A 22,724-nucleotide genomic window follows, 5' to 3' on the forward strand; every position below is an offset into this window, starting at 1 on the left:
GTGACCATTATAAGATGGAATGCTTAACGCTTTTTCACGTTAAAATCTTAGCCATTGCCATTCCTTTCTTTCAAGGATGACCTTTTGGCTTGTTCAAATCAAAGTGACGGAATTTTCAATCATATAGTATTTAAACAAGCTACCTTAAACATTGTATTTGGGATGGTCCTTCAGATCCTCTGTTTCTCCCATGCTACCTGTTTTTGTTCCAACAAAGCAGCACGTTATAAACATTTGAAATCCTAAGACATGAAAAAAACCCTTGGAAAAGAAGTCGTTTCTGGGATAGTGAGTTCTATCACTTTCTTTATGTCCATAAGCATTTGGGAAAATGATCCTTTCTAGAAAACTAGGAAAGTCTTAGGAATTAGAAGCAACACACTTAATCTAAACACGGTACATCACTTTTGTCCTCCCAAAAATCAATGGACTTTCCCTCTGGTTTATTTCATTAAACTTAACCTTTTGATGTCAGATATAGTCCTACTTCAGCTATTAACATGGTGATTAACTTGGCTTCCTGAGCTGTATTTTGGGTATAATGTAACTTCCTACCTTGCAGGGGTGTTACAAGGTGCAGTATATTATCTTTTTGTGAAATTACTTCAGAGATGCTTCACAGATACAGAACTGCAAATGTTAGCGTTTCTTTTCATGTAAGACAGGATATCCCTTTTTTGAATGCTTCACATGCAGAGCTCAAGGTCTGTGTGCTCCATCAAGCTGCTTACCACAAAAGGAAGAATCAGTAGATGTTCTCCCCTAATGCAACAGGAGCTCCTTCTCTTGGCATAAGCCAAGATGTAATGAGCAAGATAGAGCTCAAAGCTAGTGCATAATGGAAATTTGCAAGTCTAACATATGGGTTTTTATATATGTATTATATATTATAGTGTATATGATAATTTCCGTAACTGTGCAAATCAGTATAACTTCAGGGAAGTCAGGGAAGTTACATTCATTTACTTGTGATCATCAAATGTAGCCAAGAAAGCTGGGGGGGAAGAAAGCAAAATTGAACAAAAAGTCACCAAGTCAAGTCATTAAATCACTACTTACAAAATATATAAAACAATGCAATGCCTGTGCCTGGTCTTGTAACAGAATAAAGCTGCTGCCAAATGAAAACAAAATTGGCTTTTGCTCCTAACAGCTAAGGCCAATAATGTTTCCTCAGATAATTTTCTGGGGATAAGTATTTATATTGTTCTAAAACATCTGATAATAATTAGACATTTATTTGTAGTTTTCATGAGAGTGATGAAAGCAGAGGAGACAGAAATAGTCCACTAGAAGAGAGCTATAAGTATCTCTGTCTCTAAATAAATGAAGGCCTGGTTGAACGTGGGAGGGATAAAAACAATATTTAACACAGAATGTTTGGTCCATTAATTTCCAAGGGGTTTGAGTCCCCAACGCTTTGCTTTGCACAACGCACCACAGCTTGTGGAGCACACGGCTGACACAGTGTGTGCTGCACGCTGGCGGTACCCTCTCAGGTGAGCCATCTGCCCTCTTTGGCAATTGTGTCCAAAGGTGAAAAAACAGAGGAAAAAAGAAAAAAAAAAAGGCAAATTGTGGCAAGCTGCGTACACGTTAGAGTAAGGCTTCATCTATGTTAGTAAATTAGCAAATGGCAAAGAACATACCGAGGCAGCGGGAGGTGCTTATCTCTGCCCTGAATTGTTTGAACAGTCCCTGGCATGCTTTTGGCACCCACCAAATAATGCTCTCCCAGACAATTTCTTAGCTCTGTTTGGTAGTTAGCCCAGGCCAGGAACAATTCCCAATTGTCAGTTTATATGTAGTCATGATGTTTTTGAGGTTGAGAAAGCTTAATAGTATGGACATGGACTGCTTTGTGGCCTCAGATGGCCTCAGTTTCTAGGCAAGTTTAATTTACTAATATAGATATTACGCAAGTGCATCATAAGCTTTAAAGTCCACCAGGCGTAGCTGGAATAGATATGCCCCGTGACTTACCACCAAGAATGACTAGGGAATCTGCAGGAGGCTGCAGTTCTTGGTGAAGTAAATATAAGACTGTAACAAAATTTGGGCAACCAGGGCAAAAATTGTTGCTGGGGACTTACTGTTTAATACTGGTGCTTATCCTGACAAACTTCGCTCTCTAACCTTTCACTACTGAGGAGAAGAAATAAAAACTAGTATATTCCAGACATAGTGTGTATTGTGCTGCAAAGCAGAGAGTAAACTGACTTTGCCCTGATAAAATTGCATATGAAGTACTCTGTAAATAGATGTAGGTATATCCAGATAGTAGGTAAAATAGTGAATACGAAACCATTACTACAGAAATTAAGAAAATAATTTAACTAGTTTAAAAATTATATTTAAAATGACAAAATGAAAGCTAAGTAACTGTTTCAGCAATGTGTTTATATTTCAGTGATGACTAGGGAGACTGGCAGCCACAAGAGCAACCAAGACTGGAGCTCTTTTGTGCCGTGCTAACATAGAAAAAGAAGATTCCAGCCCTTGAAGGGTTTGGTTTGTACATGGAAGAAAGACAGAGTGTAATGATGAAAGCAGACAAGCCTGTTGAGGATTAGCAAGACCTTCAGACTGGCATTTGTACCCGTGTTTTAGTCTAGGTAACTCAACAGAAGTTTGCATTAGGGAGAGAAGTTAAGAAAAGAGAGGCAATACTGATGTCCAGCCAGGCTCAGAGGGCAGAGTTCACAGATCTCATGGCAGAGGTGAAGAAGACGTTGTGCAAAGTGCTTCCCGGTGGGTGATACTCAATCTGAGATGGCCTGGCACTCAAGCAGACAGGATCATGTGCTCCAAGCCAACAGGCAGAGAGATCTCCACCACAGCCCCGAACGTTGCAATAACAAGGGACTCCGTGTTGGCTTATTCGTGTCTCACGTCAGGCTGGAGGTGGAGCTAAGTCATCTCTCCTCATGTGAATTCACTGGCTAAAACCTTTTGAAAAGGCAGAAACCAGCAGCAGCAGCTGATTTTGAGCTCCAGGAACAGCCACGCGCTTCTGACTTACATGGGATTTGGGAACCTTTTGGGTCTGTCTGTGACCAGTGAGGAGACTGTCTTGCTTCAAAACATACCTTCAGACTGATAAGATGTTTCAGATTATGCTATGCAAACCTATTTCCGAGGGCCCTAGACCTCAGTCGTGACATACGCTGGCACTCCTTGTGCTAGGTACTTTGTAAATTTTCCTTTGAAAGGCAAGTGACATGTGCAACTAGTGAGCTGGACTTCAACTGTAAGCACATCTGCAGGCGTAAAAAGGTTGTTCCTGAAAGAGCAAACTTCAGCAATTACATTTTTCATCACGTAATCATTTATTCCCTTTTTTCTGTTTGTGAGACACAAACATTAGTATGTTTCAGAATCCCTACACAGACCTAGCAGCAAGTGTCGTTTTGCTCCTTACACGCTGAACACCAAGATACCTCTCGTCCCCTTCCCACCTCTACTCAAACCAGTCAACTCTATGGAAGAATACGGCCCTTGGGGTGCATTTCAGCTTCTCGGCAAAGGGAGGCGAGCCCCAGCGTGCAGCCTCCCGCCTGGGGAGCAATGCCAGCAGGTCCATCCACTCGAGCGCCCGACCTGATCTCAGCTACGGCCATCTCTCTCAAAACCAGGCCACAGCTACGTAGAGGGTTTCAGAGCTAAATTAACACCTTGAAATAAGTCCCGAGGCATTTGTGTAACATATCCTTCACATCATATGCTGAACTAAAATCTTGCTGTGTGTTTCAGTGGTTAAGCAAAATGTTTCCTCTATATTTAGAGCAAAATTATGTCTGCGCCTAGGAAGTGGAGGGGACAAAAAAAAAAAAAGAAACTTAAGGGATAACTGTAATTTGATGGCTAGCACTGTAATACGCAGGGCGCAGACAACAGCTCTGGCCAGCCAGAGAAGAGGCGTGTGGGTGGCAGAAGGTCAGGGTGCCTCTGTTCCCTGACACAGCAGATTATGTGTCCAGCTCTCAACTTACTCCCTCTAGGTACTTGAAGATTTACCAGGACTATCAGCTGCCAACAACAAATTTAAAATCTGTGATTTCCTCCCTCTGAAGCTGTTACAAGGCTGGTTTAAAGAATTTTTTGATGGGTTTAGACTCTTGAAGCTTATAAGATTTTTAAATGGTGAATTAAGGGGTACTTCATTTGCATTCAGGTATTTGAATATATAAAATGCTGTCAGGTAATTCTGAAAAAGTTTTCTTTCCCTTCACAAAGGCAAGAAATTAATTATTTTGAAAACAAGTAAATTAAATATGGAGTTCTAATGCATTTGAATGCCACCAGAGTCATAAATTTTAAAGAAATTCAGGCAACTGCCACCCAAGAAAACCCCAAACAATAAACCCACCAGCCAACCAAGGAAACCTGAGTTGGGCTTTCTGGGAGCATAGTGAGAATCGGGTACTACATGTCCTCAGATGCTCTGTCAGAATGGTCCATAATTTGGCTCTTTTTTGAAAGGGATTCTTGCAAAGGACGTTGGCTCAGGAGAGGATTCTGCCTTAAAGCATGAAAACAGTTTATTGAAAAGGTGTCACTAAATACCACTAACCCCCCCCAAAAACGAACCAAACAAAACAAAACAAACAAATAAACCCAACCGGGGGGCACGGGGAACCCACAAAGAACCCAAAGACTGGTGTGTATCTGAACTTCTTGTATTTGCTACCTGTCCCAGAGTATAACTTTGGTTCTTTTAAGCCCCTCTAAGCTAAGATAGAAACTTTAAAAAAAAAAGGTAATTTACTGTGTTGGTGCCTTTAACATGATTGGGGATCATTCTGGTTGCTAAAGCAACATAAGCTGAAATTAAAGCTTTCCCTTTTGCATTCCACCCCTTCTAATTTTTATCCATGCGATGAAGTCATCATAATCATGTACCTTTGATCTTGCAGTCATCTGTGACACTAGATTAAGATATCACAAGTGAACAATTACAACTTCATGGAATGAAAGAAAAAGAAAATTAAGCTTCATAAAGCAGGGGTTTGTTTTAAACAAAAACAAACAAACAAAAAGAAATCTTTCCAGTTCTTACAAACTAAATGTGCAAGCTGTATTAAAGGAAGATGGACTCATGATTTGAAATACCATATTTAAAAGCCTTGGTAACTCTTTTGAAACTCTTCTCTTGACTCTTGGGGGAGAGCGTAAATATTTTAACCACCAACTACAAAATATTCCAACTAAATATAGAGTAACTGTACTTGAAGGCTGTTGTGCTTCTGTACTATTCTCGTCTTTGTTTCCCTTTTTTGCTTGTACAGGCTGTTCCACCACCAAACTTTGAGATGCCAGTTTCTATCCCAGTGTCCAACCACAACAGTTTGGTATACAGTAACCCAGTCAGCTCGCTGGGAAACCCCAACCTTTTGCCGCTGGCTCATCCTTCTTTGCAAAGAAATAGCATGTCTCCTGGCGTGACACATCGGCCTCCGAGTGCAGGTAACACAGGTAGGCTCTGTTCAATCCCATCCCTTTAAATGCTCTTTTATCAGCTGCTTCTGTGCCTTAGGTCACTTTAAACTGTACTCTGAGAAACAAGAACTCTGTTTTTACCAGTCATAACAGTTTGTCCAAAATTGCTGTGTTGAAAAATCAAAAGAAGAGCCAAAGGGGTTTCTATTCCCAATTTAGAAAATTAAAAAAAAAAAAAGTTCTGGAAAAAGCTGAATATTGACTAAGATTAAAGGAAATCAATAAAGGATAAAAGGGCAGACAATTTGCTGTTTCATAAAAAGGCAACTTGTCTACTTAATTCATGCAAGAACTCACTATACCTTAAAGCTTAAGGGGGCAGGGGAGAAAATGTAGCCAACTCAAACAAGTTGAAGCAAGTAAAATAGGACACTCATTACTTAAATCATCGGTCTAGAGGCTAAATGCAGACTTTATTATTATTTATGCATTCAAAAGTTCCTTGATGGGTAAATGTTAGTTGAGCTCTGTACTTGAGTGCTTTGTATAGCAAGAGGCTGGGCTTTGCTCTGGTGATGATGAGGGCTCACCTCTCAATAGGATAAATGGGGATTAAGTTCGTTCAATCTGTCTGGCCGAAAGAACATCAAGATCCTTAAGTATACCAGGTTCAAAGAACCATCTGAGGTCCCCAAGTGCAAAGAGAAGTTTTAAAAATCCTTAGAGTGAATGTCTATGAAAGGCTGAGGAAATTAAAATTAAAAGCTGTGTAAATATATGTTACAGCTTCTGAGTTAAATTCTTGTGCAGGAACCTTCAGACTATTCCTCCCAAGCCTGCTTGGAAGCCTTTGCTTTTCTGACTAATACTGAAGGAAAGATAGTTTTCAAATGAAGGTCTACTATACATAACTTTCAAATATAATTGATTTTTCATATGCTGTGGAAGTATGAAAATAAACTGATGAAATGATGTGTAGTACTGATTTTGTCCTTGGAAGGCAAATGTCTCATTCGGGTAACATTAAACATTACACTTTTATGACTACGGGTCCAATCCGATGCCTATTAAAGTCAGAGGAAAACAGTGGTGGGTACTGGAGCAGGCCATCTGAAGTTAGAGAAAATGTTTTGAATGTTTGCCTGTTGCAATTTATCGTGCTCATTTGTAGTATTTCATTTCAACACCCTAGGTGGCCTGATGGGTGGGGACCTCACAACCGGTGCTGGCACCAGTGCAGGTAAAGAGAAAGAGTTTATATTTATCTTTCTAGGTGAACAAAGGACTTCCTTCAAAGGCTGAGTCCTAAAATAGCTCCATATTGGAGGTGGGATATTAGAAAGTGATGGCCATCGGTTTAATTCCCCCAGCTGGGGGATGGGGAGTTGATACTTTTGCTTCTCTTATTTGTAGGAGGAGGCTTGTTTTCAGCAATGTCAAAAATCTTACACCTCAACAAATTCCACAGATACAAATGTCTGTTTTCCTTCACATTAGCCTTTCTGTAAAAACTTTTGGGTCCATTGCATAGCCCTGTTCAGGCAAAACTTCTACTGATGCCAGCGTCAGAAACCCTGATTCCTTTTAAGTCACAGGGAGTTTTTCCTTTGACTTTAGTGGAATTGGGGTTTTGTTTTATGAATTTAAACTTGAGTAAAGCGTTCAGTCGCTCATCAGACTTCAATCTACTGATCACAGATTTGATTTCACGCCCCCGGTCTAAGACCATTGCTAGTCAGCAAAATCTGTTAGCATTTACTTAAATAATCAGTAATTAACTTAAGCTTAGTTTTATGTATTTGCTTAAGTGCTTTGGTACACAACAGGGCAAGGATTTTCAAAATACCCATGCAGAGAAAAAGATTAGCCCCTTTAGTCCTGCTCCTATAGAACTAATGAAAACTGTACTTGCTAAGGTCTGTGTTATCAAAGCGATGTTGTCAGAGTAGTCCCCTTTGCTCAGTAAACTCAGTGGTTTGTTAGCAATGTCAGCAATGTTGCATTATTACAAATACGGATTACAAAAGACAATGGCAAGATTACTGTTTCAGTTTGAGAAGTAAACACATATGTTCGAAGAAAATAAGCTGAGTGGTAAAACATGGAGCACATCCAATTTTACTGGGTTAACTGCTTTCAGAAAGAACTGTATGGAAAAATAGTTGGAAGATCCATTTTGTGCACTATAATCCAAGGCTGATATATATGCCAATTCTGACGATGTCTCATAAAATTACTTATAAAGAAATTCTGGATATAGTGATCTTTTCTTTCTTGGCTCTTCTCAGCCTGCATTAGACCACCCCTCCTTTTATCTTCATGCATAGATGAGTCACAGATGTTTGTGTGATGCATTTGTAGTAAAATTGAAACTGCACAGCATTGTATCAAAAAGGCACTTTAAATGCATGCTGAAGCTTTGAGGGGTCATTTTGTATTAATTTAGGAGTAGGGAAGGCAGACCACAGGAACTTTGCTATTAGTCTCCTTTGTTCTCAAAAAAAAGAAAGCACGACAGAAAATTATGGTTTTGTTAATTATCTTTTGTAAGCCTGCGAAACACAGCTAAAGAAAGATTCATTCTGGCGATGTTCGCATTTCATCTCCTTTTAACCTCTTGCACACTCGAAACTTCAGGAATGACAACGGAGGGACTCTGGTAGGAAATTGATTGCCCTATTAAGGAGCTCCCTCTACTGTCTTATTAAGAAATACCATTGCCTCGTTCCTGGTTTCCCTGTTCCTTTAAAAAGACGCTGGAAAGCAATTAGTAAAGAAGGCAATGTTTTCTTTTAAAAGGGGCACATACTGAAATAAAAGTTTGTCTACACACGCATTCAGCTTAATAATCCTTGTACTTAATAAAATCTGTATATCAATATGCCAGTTGAAAATTTATATTCTTTCTAAATACATTTTTTTCTCAGAAATATATTAAAAGCATATATTAGCATAGGAAGAGGGATAGCTTGATTATTTACCTACAAATTAAGAATTTGTATGTCCTGCACGCAATGTTATGCATTAAGCTCTCAAGCAACGTAACTTTGGAGTAGGCAATTGATTTGAGGGGCATGTGTATGAGGGGCATTGCTAGGAATGCATTATAAATATTTAATTGTGTGAATAGTCTTTGTTCTTTATCTGGCAATAAGAGCTTTAAACACCATTAAAGAAGTGTTTTCTAAATCTCTTAAAGGCAGAGCAGTAGGAAGAATTTGATACAGGGCTGAAGAAAGATGAAAAGGTCACTATAAGGTTGAATCCTCTGTCTTAGTCGCATCATTCCACAATAGCACTATTTTGGACAGTCCTCTTTCTTTAGGGTGCAGAAGAATAAACATCAAAAGTTCTCTTTGTTCATCATTCTTCACAAGAAACAGAGACCTCTGTGTTTTCTTCTATTTGGCATCTTAGAAGCTGGTAGCATGAGCATGTGGTTTAATCTGTTGGGGTTCATGTTTCTGGCCAAATTAGAACATTATGAATTTGCATTTTTCTGCAGTGTCCAAAAATAGCATATATTCAAAATAACATACTCCAAGAAGAAGAGTCTAAAGAGTTTCATTTCTGCTATTACAAAATGAAACTACTTTTGATTACTAACACCAGGCCTCAGTTTCTGTACTACTTTAACAAATTACATTATAACAAATTGCATTATAACTGCAATATCAGAAATGGAAAAAGATTAGTTAAGCTTGTGTTTTGAGAAGTATGTTATTTTGTTGGTTTGGATTATTTCAAGTCATAACCCTGAAATCATCCACAATTTACCTTGGGAGTCAATCCAAGACATAAATAGAACTTTAAAAAGCTGACTACTTCTTGATTATCCTACACAACTAAATACCATCAGTGGTATTTTTAAGTCAAACCAAGGTTATCTCTGGTTCGTTAAAGTAAATTTGTTCCTAGCCAAACACTGATTGAATAGTTTCTATCATGTGATAGTAGCAACTGTCAACAAAATTAGAGTGAACTTCACATTTAGTATAGTTGCTAAATTAGAAATATAGCAATGTCTTTGGCACTATCTTCTCAAACCAGAGGCTTTTGATTGAAAGAGGGAACAAGAACTTTTTGGAGCCAAATTGGTATGCTCTAAAATGATTCTAGTTTATGCCGTAACTATTATGAAGACTAAGTCACATGTTACGTGTTTACATAATAGACTGTGTGAAAGTTCTTTGAATTTTTAGGGAGTGTAGTCTTTATCAAAACCACTTAACAGTAACTTGACCAGAAATAAATATTGTCTACAAGGTTTTAGCTCTGTAAATTATGTGAACTCAGGTTTTACACAGTGGCTCAATATTTATTTTGAAAGCCTCATGAAAGATTAAAACTTCAAAAATTTGTCAATAGTTTTAATATCAAAATTACACAGTATTGGGGGATGTCTTTCTTTGCATCTGTACTTTACACTTTTCATTTTCAAACCCAGTTATATTTTTAGATTGAGTTATATTTTTCATTTTTATACAGTTTTCAGATTATGACATTTTGTATTTTATAATTAAGTTTTCTTTTGAATGGAATAAACCCATATAAATCAACAGAATTTCTTTATGTTTTAAACCACTATAAATAATAAAATTGAAGGAAAAATTCAATCTCAAGTTTTAAATCCAGGATAGGTATAATAAAAAATATACTTGCTTTAATTGTGTATTGACTTTCAGTAATTTGTTTCACTATTTGATTTCTGTACTGCCTCCATCTTGACATTATTGTTAAACTACAGGAGCAAGTTATTCAAAAGTACTTGGGACTCTACAAATGCTGTCTGAGGGATTAAGTGCTTGTTCTCTTTAAATCAAGCACCCTCAACCTCAACCTTTAAACCTCTTCTTTAAAATCATTAGAAACTGAAAAGATCAGTAATGCATCTTGAAAAATTCATCCCATGTCTTTTTAATAACTGAACCCCTTATTTACCTATAACTCAGCAGCTAGTCATTTTCTTCTGGAAATTAACCACAAGCTAACAGTTGCCTTCTCATCTTCTGAGGGCTGAGGTCCTGGATCTGCCAGGCAATATCAGAATTTGCTAGTGCTTTCCTGCTCCTGTTTTCTTTTCTTGGTCATGTATTGACTATGGGTGAATGTATTATATATTCTAGTATTTTAAGCCACATGGGAATATACGTAGTAGTAGGGGGGTTTAATTTACAAGCCCTCAGGGTAGAGGCAATCTGGATTGTATCGTCTCAAAAAAGAGTGATTTACTAAAAAAGATGCAATCATCTGCCCAAATAAGCCTACAAGCAGTACTGAAAATAAGCAAAGATTTCAAAGGAACCTAGTTGCATTAGTGTCTTTTGAATATATAAATATAAATAAGCAAACTATACCAAAAGCAAAAATTAAAAAATTAAATGGTTACTTAAATATTCTCCACTGTGCCCTGAAATCATGCTTGGCATAGTCAAGAGAAGATAATTCTTAGGCTACAAATGTGGAATATGTTAAATAAACAAGTGAGCTTAGAACAATGATTCCCAGACCACAGTTTACAGGCAACCTGTTAGAACTGGGTTTACCAGGGAGAGCATGATAAGTTGTTGCCCTTCCCTTATTACTTGATGGGTGCAGTCACCCACAGACCTCTGATCCAAAGATTGGGCAAGATGTGGTGCAAAAGTATAGTAAAACGGTAGTTCCTGTCCAAGGAAGTTTACAGTCCAAAAGAAAGAACTTGCAGTCATTCATAACATAGTTTGTGATGCAATAGTGCCAAATCCAAACAATAAGAACTCATAAATTGGCAGGTTGGCTTAAGACCATGGAGGGGGATAAGAAATGAAAAGTATAACAGCTCTCCTTTTCTCTTTTTCCGCTCATATTATGCCATTAAGTGTTCTTTTTTCCAGCTTTCCTCCACATAAGGAGGATATATGGGGGGGGGTCAGCGTTTTAAGGGAACTACCTAGAGGTAGAAGATTTGTGATAAAGCAGGGAGAATGCTAGAACGCTAGAACTTGTCTGACAGCTCTAATAGATAGTACGAAGGAAATAGTCTGTCCAGCAGTACCTGAATTTCTTATATGTGTAGGCAGCCAACACAGGCCTTTCCAAAATTAAGTTCTATTTCTGCCCTAAGCAACTGATCTGTTTTATACAGCTTATTCAGACTCTTTTCATACAGGTAAAAATCACATCAGTAAAATTGTGAGAATAAGTTTGAAAGCATAGATGCTACTGTCCATGTAAAAATCAAAAAATTCTTGCAAATGGTGTCATATGCAAAGGTTGGATGCATGTATTTTCAGCTAACTCATGTGATCTCATACCAATGAATAGATCCATGTAAGCTCTGAGTAGACCTCAATGAAAATCTGTGAAAATTTGGCCTTTATTAGGTTTCCATTAGTTGTGTAAGTGTTGACTTAGTAATTTATTTAGTTATTCTCTGTCTCATCATTTCTCTAATCAACAGTGTCTCAATATTTGTATTTATAAAAAGACAGCTTGAAAGGATTGAAAGGGAGAAAGCCCTAAGTTCACATGTAATGAACAATTAAGTGAGTCATACAAACTGTGGTTCTTTGTAAGTGGGATTTTAAAGACAGGCGTGATTGACTTCTTTTCCTCTATGACAAGCAGTTTTAAATGTTCCTCAACAATAATTTGGATTCTTTAGATAAAGTCCTTTTCCTAGTGAAGTCTGGGGGAATTTTATGCTTTACTTTGGTGGGAAAGGGATTTCACTGGGGGGTTTGTGCATTCTTGCTCATTAAGACACCACATTGCACACTCCAATCCATATCCTTGTTCAAATTCAGAAAACATAAGAAGGCATTGCAAATCAGCAAACATCTGGATTTCATGCCTATCCTGAGTCCTGAAAGAGATAGCTGATGCCTCCTGGATCTGGAATGCAGCAATGACTTTGGTCTGAGAAAGAAAGCAAGAAATGCTTTTAACCTCTTGAAGTGGGGACTGCAGCCACATGTGGAAGCTCCTGGCAGTATTAAATTAATGTGACCCCTGCCCTTTAACTTTTAACATGATTCTCCAATGAAGATATTCAATCCATAAATTCCATTTGTTCTCCACGTCTCTTGCAAGCTGATTTTTCCTTTGGTTACAGTTGGAACAGTCTCCCAGAAATAAAAGCCAGAGGAGGCAGGGGTGGGTTAGTCACTGATCTTTTCTTTGCACCTGTTTAAATTTCAAAACAAATCTAAGTAGTATTATCTATGTGCAAAACACTTTCCTTTTGTGTGCGTATCTGTTCTAATAACATTGATAAGTTAAAAATATAAGTATATATCATTTGTGTTTAATATACATAGTCCTGAAATTTTCCTGACATTTAATTTTAAATTATGCATTCTTCATTTTTCAATAATTATGCATTTGACAAAAATCAACAATTTAACGTTAGCTATATGTTTATAAAAAAAAAAAAAAAATCTTAACAGTTATTCCTAAAATTTCTTTGGGGAAACAAGAAAGTACATTTTCAAATAATGTGTTCAGTTTGTAATTGGACTTACTTCTTGTTCTGAAATATTTTTCATTAAAAAAGCATTTTTCCCCCAAATGATAAATGATTTCAAACACCCAAAAAAGGAAATTATTTGTCATCAGCAAATAATTTGTTGAAAGCAGATGATTTGTCAGAGGGTCTCACTCAGGCAGTCAAGAGGCGAGGTATGTCCTCTGCTCTTCTCAGGCTCATCTTTCTGCTATATATATCTTCAGAAAACATTATATTTTTCAGTAATATAGTGTTCTCTCTGACATAATTCAGGTTTTTTTCCTTTCTTCTGACTCTAGAACAGCTAAATGTTTTTTGCACAAGCAGGACTAGAATGGAGCGTCTTTTCAGCTAGCATACAAGATGAAGATACATGCTCGTAATACGCATTATATAATTGCTTTATGAGAATTAACTTATAAGAGTCTAGCTAAGTCCTGAAAACATATTTTGGAGAGGGGGTTATCTCAGACAGCTGAGGACCAGATATGATTTGTGCATCCTGCGCATGTTAAGAGATCAGGTCTGTGCCAGTTACTTCAAGATTTTCAGAAAAGCTGTTCTGCAAGCTAAATTTCAGCTTGAAAGCCACCCTAGAGTTTTGGTGTTGACCTCTCCAACTAGACTAAACCTTAGTGTGGGAGATTACCCTATTCCTAGCGTAGAGTGTGGACTAACCTTTGCAAATGTGAAGGGTGAGTGAGGAGGGAGCACTACGCAAGGTCGGGGACATTTCACTGTGCCTGCTCCTCATGGTAGCAGCTACAACACCTGTGGCAGGGGCAGGGTAGCTGTTTTGCCATGGTAAGACACTTTTAAATGATTCTCTGATCTCTGGCATCTTTTCTGGACCTTAAAAACTTATAACGCACAGGAATATAGTTCTGATGCTCATTGTGCAGTGCCCACATATTTGATCTACAGACGTGTAATATTTATAAAGCACAAAACTGAAGACCACTGTGTAATTTTCTTAAGTGATTCATCTCAATAATTACAACTTAGTTACCGTACTGATTAAGTGAAGCTTCAAGCCAAACAAGATAACTTGAAATATATGTGTTCTGAGATGAGCGTAACTATTGATAAATCATCATATTAGAACAGAATAGTGTTGTGGAAGTGGAAATCAGTGAATCAATACCATCAGAAGTAAAGATATAGGAAAGATAGTGTTTCTGCATTAAAGCTATACTTTCTGAGATTCCTGAAATGAGGTGCCATTAAAGAATTATGAAAGTAAATAGTAAGATGCTATAATCAGACAATGTAAGAATATAAGCATACTGACAATAGTAACTCTACTGCAAAAGTAAAAAAAAAAAAAAAAACAAAAAACAAAAAACCACAAACAGGACCTGGACTTGGATCATCTATTGCTCTGTTTCTTTGCTGAGCAAAAAAGGAAGGAATAAGGATGATCATCTTTGAAGAAGGAAAAGCACTCCCCCTACTCTCAGTGTCTAATTTGCAACAGACCCTCACTGCCTGTGTGATATACCCCTGTTCCAAAGGTTGCAAGGAGGGAGTCCAGAGATGTGCTGAAATATCTGCCTGCAGCTTGGGAAACCTAATTGCAATAAGAAATGTTTTGAAGGGTTGCTCACAGTTCCTTATGTGCGTAGCCACGGGCTAATTCTGTAGGCAGTCAGGTGTCACCTTTACATTTATTTTATTAAGGTGTGAACACCTAGACTAAAATGGGAGAATAGTTAGTGCCAGAACTACTTTAGAAACATTTAAATACGGATCTTATTATAGCAATAAAACATAACCGCAGTGTTGGTGATCAGGTTAGTTTGCCACGTACTTAGTTATGCACTTGACTCAGCAGTAAAGTATTTGCATGAAGTGTAATGGTCTGTGATGCACAGGTCAGGTTTCTGTTCTCATGGTCTCTCACTCTACATCTAAATAAACTCACCTATTTCTGCATTTGGCTGAAAAAGCATCTCAGATTTCTCACCTCCTAGATTCATGGCATGTCCTTAGATTTCCAGAAATGTGTTTTGCAACGTGTTCCCCATTGTCAGGTGGCCAAAGAGCCACTTCTTCACTTTCAGCTTCTGCCTGAGAGGCATCATCTTTGTCCTGAAAGAAATCTGAGCCCACTTGCTGCAGTATGGGATACACATGCCCTTTTCCAGCAATAGTTGTGTGCACCTGCAAATACTCCGCATAGAGTAGACTATAAGGACGTTCCAAATTTCGTATGGCACTAGCCCCAGGGTTAGAAATAATTTCGACTACTTCATCCATGTAAACAGTTCATTAAGTTAGCTGGCAGTACTCGACGTGAAGATTTGAAGAGGAAGAGTTGGTGTTTAATTCTTTCGTGATGAGGAACATGCTCCCCGGACACCCTGGGGGCTGGAGGCAGGTGGAGCTGGGAACGGCAGAGGTTCCTGGGGGTGTCAGGGCAAGGCTTCGCAGCCAGGACCCATCCCACTGCCCTGGCCAGGGAGCGGGGCTGGCAAGGGGGCAGACACCGGAGCAGACCCAGCCCCAGGCATTGGTCACCTCCGTGGGGATGGGGATGGGATGGGGATGGAGATGGGATGGGGATGGGGATGGGGATGGGGTGGGGATGGGGATGGGATGGGGATGGGGATGGGGATCGGGATGGGGATGGGATGGGGATGGGGATGGGGATGGGGTGGGGATGGGGATGAGGATGGGGATGGGATGGGGATTGGAATGGGGATGGGGATGGGATGGGGATGGGGATGGGATGGGGATCAGAATTGGGATGGGGATGGGATGGGGGTGGGGATGGGGATGGGGATGGGATGTTGGCCCGTGGATGGGGGTCTGGATCAGGCCCCGAGAGGGGAACCTTAGGACTGGTTAGAGGAGTGTTAATGACACAAAACACAAGATTTAGCAGTAAGACCCATACTGGCTCAGTACGTAGGATCTGAGACAGTGCTTGAACCAGCCCAGGGACATAGCAATACTGAAAAATGTGAGCCACAGAGCAAAGAAGTCACTTTTTCATAATGCACTGCAAATATAAGCAGATCATACACACAGTTTTCCTTGGGAAATTTGATGAGGCCATCTACCTCCACTGCAGTGGAAGCAGTGGACACTTGCCTGGTTTCCAAAATGAGATCTCGCTAGCACCCAGAATCGTGATTTGGGATGCACAGCATAACCTTAAGCTTTGTGCAGTCCTAGTGCAGGTGGCCCTCCATGTACACCTAAATTGCATACAGAACTAGCAGTATTTTAGTGATTCCCAAATACTGTCTTTTTTCCCAGCACAGGACTACTGTAGTGCCATTAGAGCCCTTTACATAGCTTTAGACTTAAAAGCAAGAATTTCCCATTAACTCTTATACTACCTGCATGGCAAGAATAAGTGAGTTAGAGACAGACCTGGATATCAACTTAGTCTTATATTGTTGTAGGAATCTCTACCTTTTTATTTACATTATTTCTAAATGGTTGTTTTCTAAAATTGTAACAGTTATTGAGATAGTTTTCTCCTCATTCTCTTCCCATTCGTCCAAATGTCTGTGCGTTCACAGCACTTTCAGCCTGTTTCAGCTGAAATAGCAGCTGATATTTCACAAGATGCTTGAGAATTCCTTCACACAAAGTCAGTAGGTTTTACATACCACATCTGTCTGAATTGCCTCCAGTAATTCAGTAAAGAAGGTCCATTAGCGTAATGTTGTGGGAATGGGCAGCTACTTTAACATAAAGATTTTCTTTTTTCTGGGTGAGCATATCTGCAGATTGGTTTTCTTCTACCGCTTGCAGTTAGTAGAGGTCACGTACTGTGAAATGACTGGCATGCAACGTGCGAGTAAGAACCTTCAATTATCTCTTTTAAAAATTATGTGTAGGTGAACACCAATACAGCTTCCTGGCATTAGTGCTTTATTGTTGGTATCTATTTTGTTTGGATGGTAAACCATAGCCTGTTCCAGCAGTGTGTATGCATTTAAAAAAAATTAATAAAAAAAAAAGTAAGATGTAAGAGAGAAAAGGAACCCTTTCATTGCCTTTTAATTAATTTTAAGAACAATTACCATTCCTCCAGAAAGTTGGAAAATGAACTGAGTGAAGAGTGCAAAACTGGATGTAAATTTAGCAAAATTTTTATTACTGCATTGATTCTTTAATATATACATATATTTTGAAGTGGAGGTAAATTATAGCATAGTTGGCTCTCATGCTTATATAGATTCATTCTATAACATTCTTTTTGAGCGGCTTGGTGGTCAGTCATAATGTCATTGATATGGGATGTGCATTTAACATAACCCAGCAAGGAGCAGGAATCCTCCATGAAACAGAATGTTCATATTCTTCTTGGAAGAATTATGAGAATTTCCACAACTAAGAGCATACACTTGTTAGAAACTTGAAAGGACCGTCAATATTTCTTGAAACTTTTTCAAGAATTTGAAAGCTCTTTTCCTATTCAAATTAATGGGAGGTAGGCATCCCAGGTTCCTAAAGATCTTGTAAATTCTCAACCCATATGGTCACTGAAAAGCATTAGAGTAAATGAAAAAGAGATCAAAGAAAGGACATGTAAATTGAGTGTCTTGTTCTTTGTTCTTCTAGGACTACCACAGAGGCTTTTTCATTCAGTATATTTTTGTATCTTCGAAATCATGAATTAAAAAGCAACAAGTAGGGACATGACAGGTTCAAAACTTTAAGAAATCAAAATACAAAAATTTTCCAGTTTTTCAAGACTTAAAGACTTTGAGTCATGACAATGCTGTTCAAAAATGGTGAGAGATTCAGAAATAATTTATACTTTCCTCATCTGTGTTGCCCTAACATGTGGAAAGTTTCCTGGCTTAATGCTCAGTACAGAGTTATTGCCCTAAGTCTGAGAATATCAAGAATTGCAACCACTTTGCAACCACTGTAACACCAATGACCAAAACTACATGTAAGGTACAGGAGTTACTAAAGGGGGGTAAAAGAAGAGAAGTAAACTATGCTCTCTGTCCTGTCCTGAATAAACTTGTGCCCTACTCGTGCCCTTAAATTCCTAAAATATGGAAGTGACCATTTAGGACAGTAGCACATGAATTTGTAACATAGTTCAAATCATAGTTTTCCATGAGTAAATGATATTTTTTTAAAATAATTCTTCTTGACTGACTAGCTACTGGTGCACAAAAATAACTTTTCTGGATGTTTTTTAAAAATTATATTGCAGGGACTAATCGTGCAGTCTGCACTTGGACAGAATTCCTTCTAAAGTCAATGGCACTTGTGCCTAAATGCAGAATGTGGGATCATGCCCAGGAAGAGCATTCTATGCTCAGAAAGTATTTGTCTTTATATTCTGCCATTAGTCCAAATACAAAGTCTGGCACTGCATTTCATGACACGTGCTGCTCCACTAGTTCTGTCTAGAAACAGGCTTTTTTCTGTATAAAATATTTTTACCCTTTCAAGTCAGTATAACAAACAACACGAGGAAAAATAATTTTCTCTGAAAACTTCTTGAATTGAAAATGCTCTAAATTTACAAATTCTGACATATGCCCTTTAAAACTTGTGTATCTACTGTTTTTATTTTCATTATACATTACAAGTTATATCTGTAATGTTTAAAAATGTTCTATTCCAGCAAAAATATGGCTTTTAACCAAATAGAAATGTAAAGCCAACTTGCTCTAAAATCCATCTGTTTTTCATTTTCCTATAATCTATAATCAGGAAATCCATTCATACATGACATATAATTTTTGCGCTTTCAAGTGGATAGTGGAATGCGATGTTCTGCATACAGTCACATCTAAATTGATAATTGTCCAGGCAGAGTGTAATTTTAAAGTATAGGATGAAGGAAAGTTTAATTTGTATATTAGAAGTCTTATACATTTTTTTGCCTCTGAATGTAAATGAGGCCATTCTCTCCAGTGGATTTGTCTGAAGGTGGGACAGCTGCCTCAGAGCAGGCCACAGCTTTCTGAGTAAAGAGGATATGGCTTAAAGAGCTGGTTTAAGTGCAGGCTCTTCTTAACTGTAAACCACATGCATGCATTCATCACTGATTTTCAAATGATGGGTTTCTGTATCATTGGTTTAAGGTCCACAGTCTTACATTCCTGAATCCGCATTATACCAAAAGAATAACAATTTGGTGGCTGGAAAGAGGAATGGTTATTATATGGCTCCAAAATGCTAGCTGGCATAATATGCCATGAACAGCAGAAATCTACTGGTAAAGAGAAGATTGCAGTAGTTCTTAAAAATAATTTGATGTTCTAAAAATATAAATGTAAGAAATGTTATCACTGTTCAAAATATTTTACATCAGTAGGTAAATAATATAGAGGTCAGACAAAAGTTTCTGAAGAGTAATGTTTTATACAGATGTATTCTTTCTCTTAACTTTTAATAGTAAATTATACTAAGTAAATCTGGTGTAGAAAATGGGAGTTCTTTCTTGTAAAGGTTTCTGTTCTCAAAAAATCACAACTATAGAAAGAAACATACAAGTTACAGTGCATGCTGTTTCATTAAATATCTTAGGTTGTGTATCATAGAACTAAAAAAGATATACTGCTTCTTCAAACAGCTTCATTTTCACTCTCTGAGCAAATGCTTGTCATACAACAGATTTCACAAGGCAGTTTTACTTCCTCCTGTTGGTAAAATAGCTCCTGTATGAAACTAACACCAGAGAAACTCTGCTTTTGCTTCAGTTTCTTCTCTTGATCTTTTCTCCATGTCATTAGTTTTTCAGTATTCAGTTTGTAAAAGATCAACTTTTAAAAGGCACTGTAGTTTCTAGAAGGAAATATTGTTGTATATTCAAAATGCCCCTTCTGATTTCACCGCCTCTAGTAACACATAGCATTAATTAGAGCACAATATGTAGCAAATCCATGTTGAGAGCAATTGTTCATTTAAAAAAAAAAGCCTACTGGCACAAAATGGAAAATTCTTGACAGTGTTCTGCTATTTTAGCTTGAAAAGTCTAAAATACACTTTTTTCATTAACTCATTTTATCTCACTGACTGTAAGATATTATCAGGGAAATAAACAACAAGATTAACTATGAAAAATATTTTAATACAAAATCTCTGACGTGATGTGAGTGCTTCTAAGTTTTCATCTTAATTCCTTTTCACAAAGGCTTGGGAGATTACCATAAAAAGCATGAGAAAAAACAAGCCAGGCCAGACCAGTGACTAAAGGTACCCCACAAATATGGAAGTCGAGCCTTTTGTGATACTTTTCCTGTGTTCTAAGCCTAGTGTTCACAGTTCAGGGTCTTCCAGAGCCTGAAGGGGTGTGTTTGTATTTAATAGCCTTTGACAGATATTTTTTTTTCCATGGATTTGCTGATCTGATAAATACAATTAGCTGATGTGCTTGCGGATTAAAAACTTGAGTTAATGTTAGTCATGCTTGGACACACTGCATTATCCTAACCAGAAGATAGGTTCACCGTCAGGTACTGTCATTTTTATGCCCACCTTATAGACTTTGTCAAATTCAGTTCCATAATCCATTTATGTCCTTTAGGGCTGTAAATCCCATTTCACGTGTGAAAAAAAAGTGAGATACGGAGTTCTTCGCTGACTTTGGGACTACAGAGGAAATTTGAAAGTGCAGGGCTTCCAACTCAGAGGGCTCTGCCACACTCGCTAGCTCATCTTCCCACACTATTTCTAGGTTCTGTGTCGCAGCTTGCAAGCTGTGAACAAGAGATGAGCATGGAACAGAAAGTCTCCCCTAGCATTTGTTTTCTCAGTATTTATCCGTGAAAGTTGTCTCTTTCTGTACTAGTTTTTATGCTATTCCCTCTCTACAGTTTCTCTGTCTCTCTTGAGCCTGTGCAGAGAGAATGTCAATGCTACACCACAAAGTCATCTCTTTCCCCAGACGTTGTGTGGGTAAGAGGTGAAATTAGGCAGGTGAAATGAGAAGGTCTCATTTTTAGTGGAATGGTAGGTCAGTAACCTTACGGATATACAGTTGTCAGTACTACATGGTGAGAGAAGGAAACCCTTTTCTGAAAAAGGCAAATGAAGCATTTGCCTGTCAGAATTGTTCTGGGGCCTGGAGAAAGCAGCAGAGAGATGAAGATGAAAGATACAGTGGTATTTTCCAAATAAGGTTATGCTCTTGCTCCCATTGACTTTAGTGTTGACAGAATCAGGTCCAAAAAGTGTGGTGAAAGGGAGCCAAAAACATTTAAGAATCTTCCTAGTCCTCCCCCTGCCTTTTCTGGAAATTATAGCCTTGCTATACTCATCCTTTGTTTAAAAACAAAACAAAATCATGACCTGGAAAGGGCTGAGTCAGGCAAGGCAGAATCCTCTCTAGTTGTCGAGAAAACACAGCATAGCTTTGACATTTTTTTAAGCCATAAGTTTGTCTGACTTTCCTGATTCACTTGTAAGGCAAATGTTAGATCTTGGCTGCTTTTAAGTGCACAGTATATTGTGCTGTATACCACAGTGCTGTAAACAGAGTCATATAATTGAGTTAATTTCAACACATCACTGAAATGTTGTCTGCCATGAGAGAAAGCATTTTAGACCACTTGTTCCAAATATGGCATGTGTTGTATTTTTCTATAAAGGTACATTACATGACACAGGTATTTACCTTGCTTTGTTTTATTTGCCATTTTTAGTGCTCAGTCTTAGGAAATACATTCGAGTTTATAATCCTTCTCTCACTTTTTCTTTTCTTTTTTTTTTTTTTTACCTAAACAGGGAATGGATATGGCAACCCCCGCAACTCACCAGGTCTGCTGGTCTCACCTGGCAACTTGAACAAGAACATGCAAGCAAAATCTCCGCCTCCAATGAATTTGGGAATGAACAACCGTAAACCAGATCTCCGTGTGCTTATTCCACCTGGCAGCAAGAATACAATGCCATCAGTGGTAATGCATTTTCAAAGATTCTTTTACCTCCTTCAGATAATAGATGTTTAGGAATTTCAAGGCCGGCTCCAGCAACTAGTATCAGCTGAATAACTTTCCATGTTCTTGCTTGTTTGGTCTTTCTGTCTAACCGCAAGGCTTGACATCAAGCTGAGGATGTAGGCAGAGCCTGTTCAATTGCTTTTATGAAGTCATATTTACTTCCTCCCTTTTTTCTATTGAGTTGCAAAATAGGAACTGTGTCCTGCACAGTCTAAACTTCTGCACTCTCTTTCCTAGTAGCTGGAAGAGCCTTTCCTGGATTTGTTATGAAGGCTGAATTTAACCCTGAGTATTCCTAACCTACTATGTTTTCCTTAAATATTTAGCCACACAGACTCCCAGCAGATGGCAGATTAACTACAATTAAACTAATGTGAACTCTATCATTCTGAGCTTCAAAGGCCAGATTTTGTAATGATAAGAGGTAGTAAATAGATAGCGCAGGACAAAAAGGAGCATGAAGCTGCTGTATCTCCTGCCAGGATCAATGAAGTTTAGGCAGGCTATTATGCTAGAAGGTTAAATCTTGAAGGTGTCGTGTGCGTATCTTGTAGTTCCCTTCCAAAAGTCGGTTAGTGGTTGCAAGTAAATCATTCATGAGTGATTTAACATTAAAAGTGAGCTCAATTTAAAAAGGATCTTGATGCTAAATTTAAGTGACACTATAAACACATTTTTCCATTATGTAACAGACACTACTAAAACAACTTCTAAGTTAGTTACTTGAGCTTGACACATAATAAATTAACTTTGAACATCAAACTAAACCCCCCCGTAAATGTGATGCTGCCTTCTGAGAGGATAAGTAACGAATGGTTTCCTACAGGGCAATGCTCAAAGTTGACCAAGGCAGTGGCAAGATGTCT

At 38.2% G+C, this 22,724-nt stretch overlaps 1 protein-coding gene across 11 annotated transcripts in view; it reads left to right on the plus strand.

Moving 5' to 3' along the window:
* Positions 1–22,724, plus strand: part of MEF2C (myocyte enhancer factor 2C) — a 142,308-nt gene that overhangs the window by 105,981 nt on the left and 13,603 nt on the right. For 10 of the 11 annotated variants that reach the window (XM_049794512.1, XM_049794510.1, XM_049794516.1 and 7 more), the window contains 3 exons: positions 5,289–5,475; positions 6,632–6,679; positions 21,644–21,816. In XM_049794512.1, the coding sequence (XP_049650469.1) occupies positions 5,289–5,475; positions 6,632–6,679; positions 21,644–21,816 (408 nt within the window). The remainder of the gene's footprint in view (positions 1–5,288; positions 5,476–6,631; positions 6,680–21,643; positions 21,817–22,724) is intronic. The other variant, XM_049794519.1, reaches the window with a different exon arrangement.

Source organism: Accipiter gentilis, chromosome Z (assembly GCF_929443795.1).
Source record: "Accipiter gentilis chromosome Z, bAccGen1.1, whole genome shotgun sequence".
NCBI classification, from domain to species: domain Eukaryota; kingdom Metazoa; phylum Chordata; class Aves; order Accipitriformes; family Accipitridae; genus Astur; species Astur gentilis.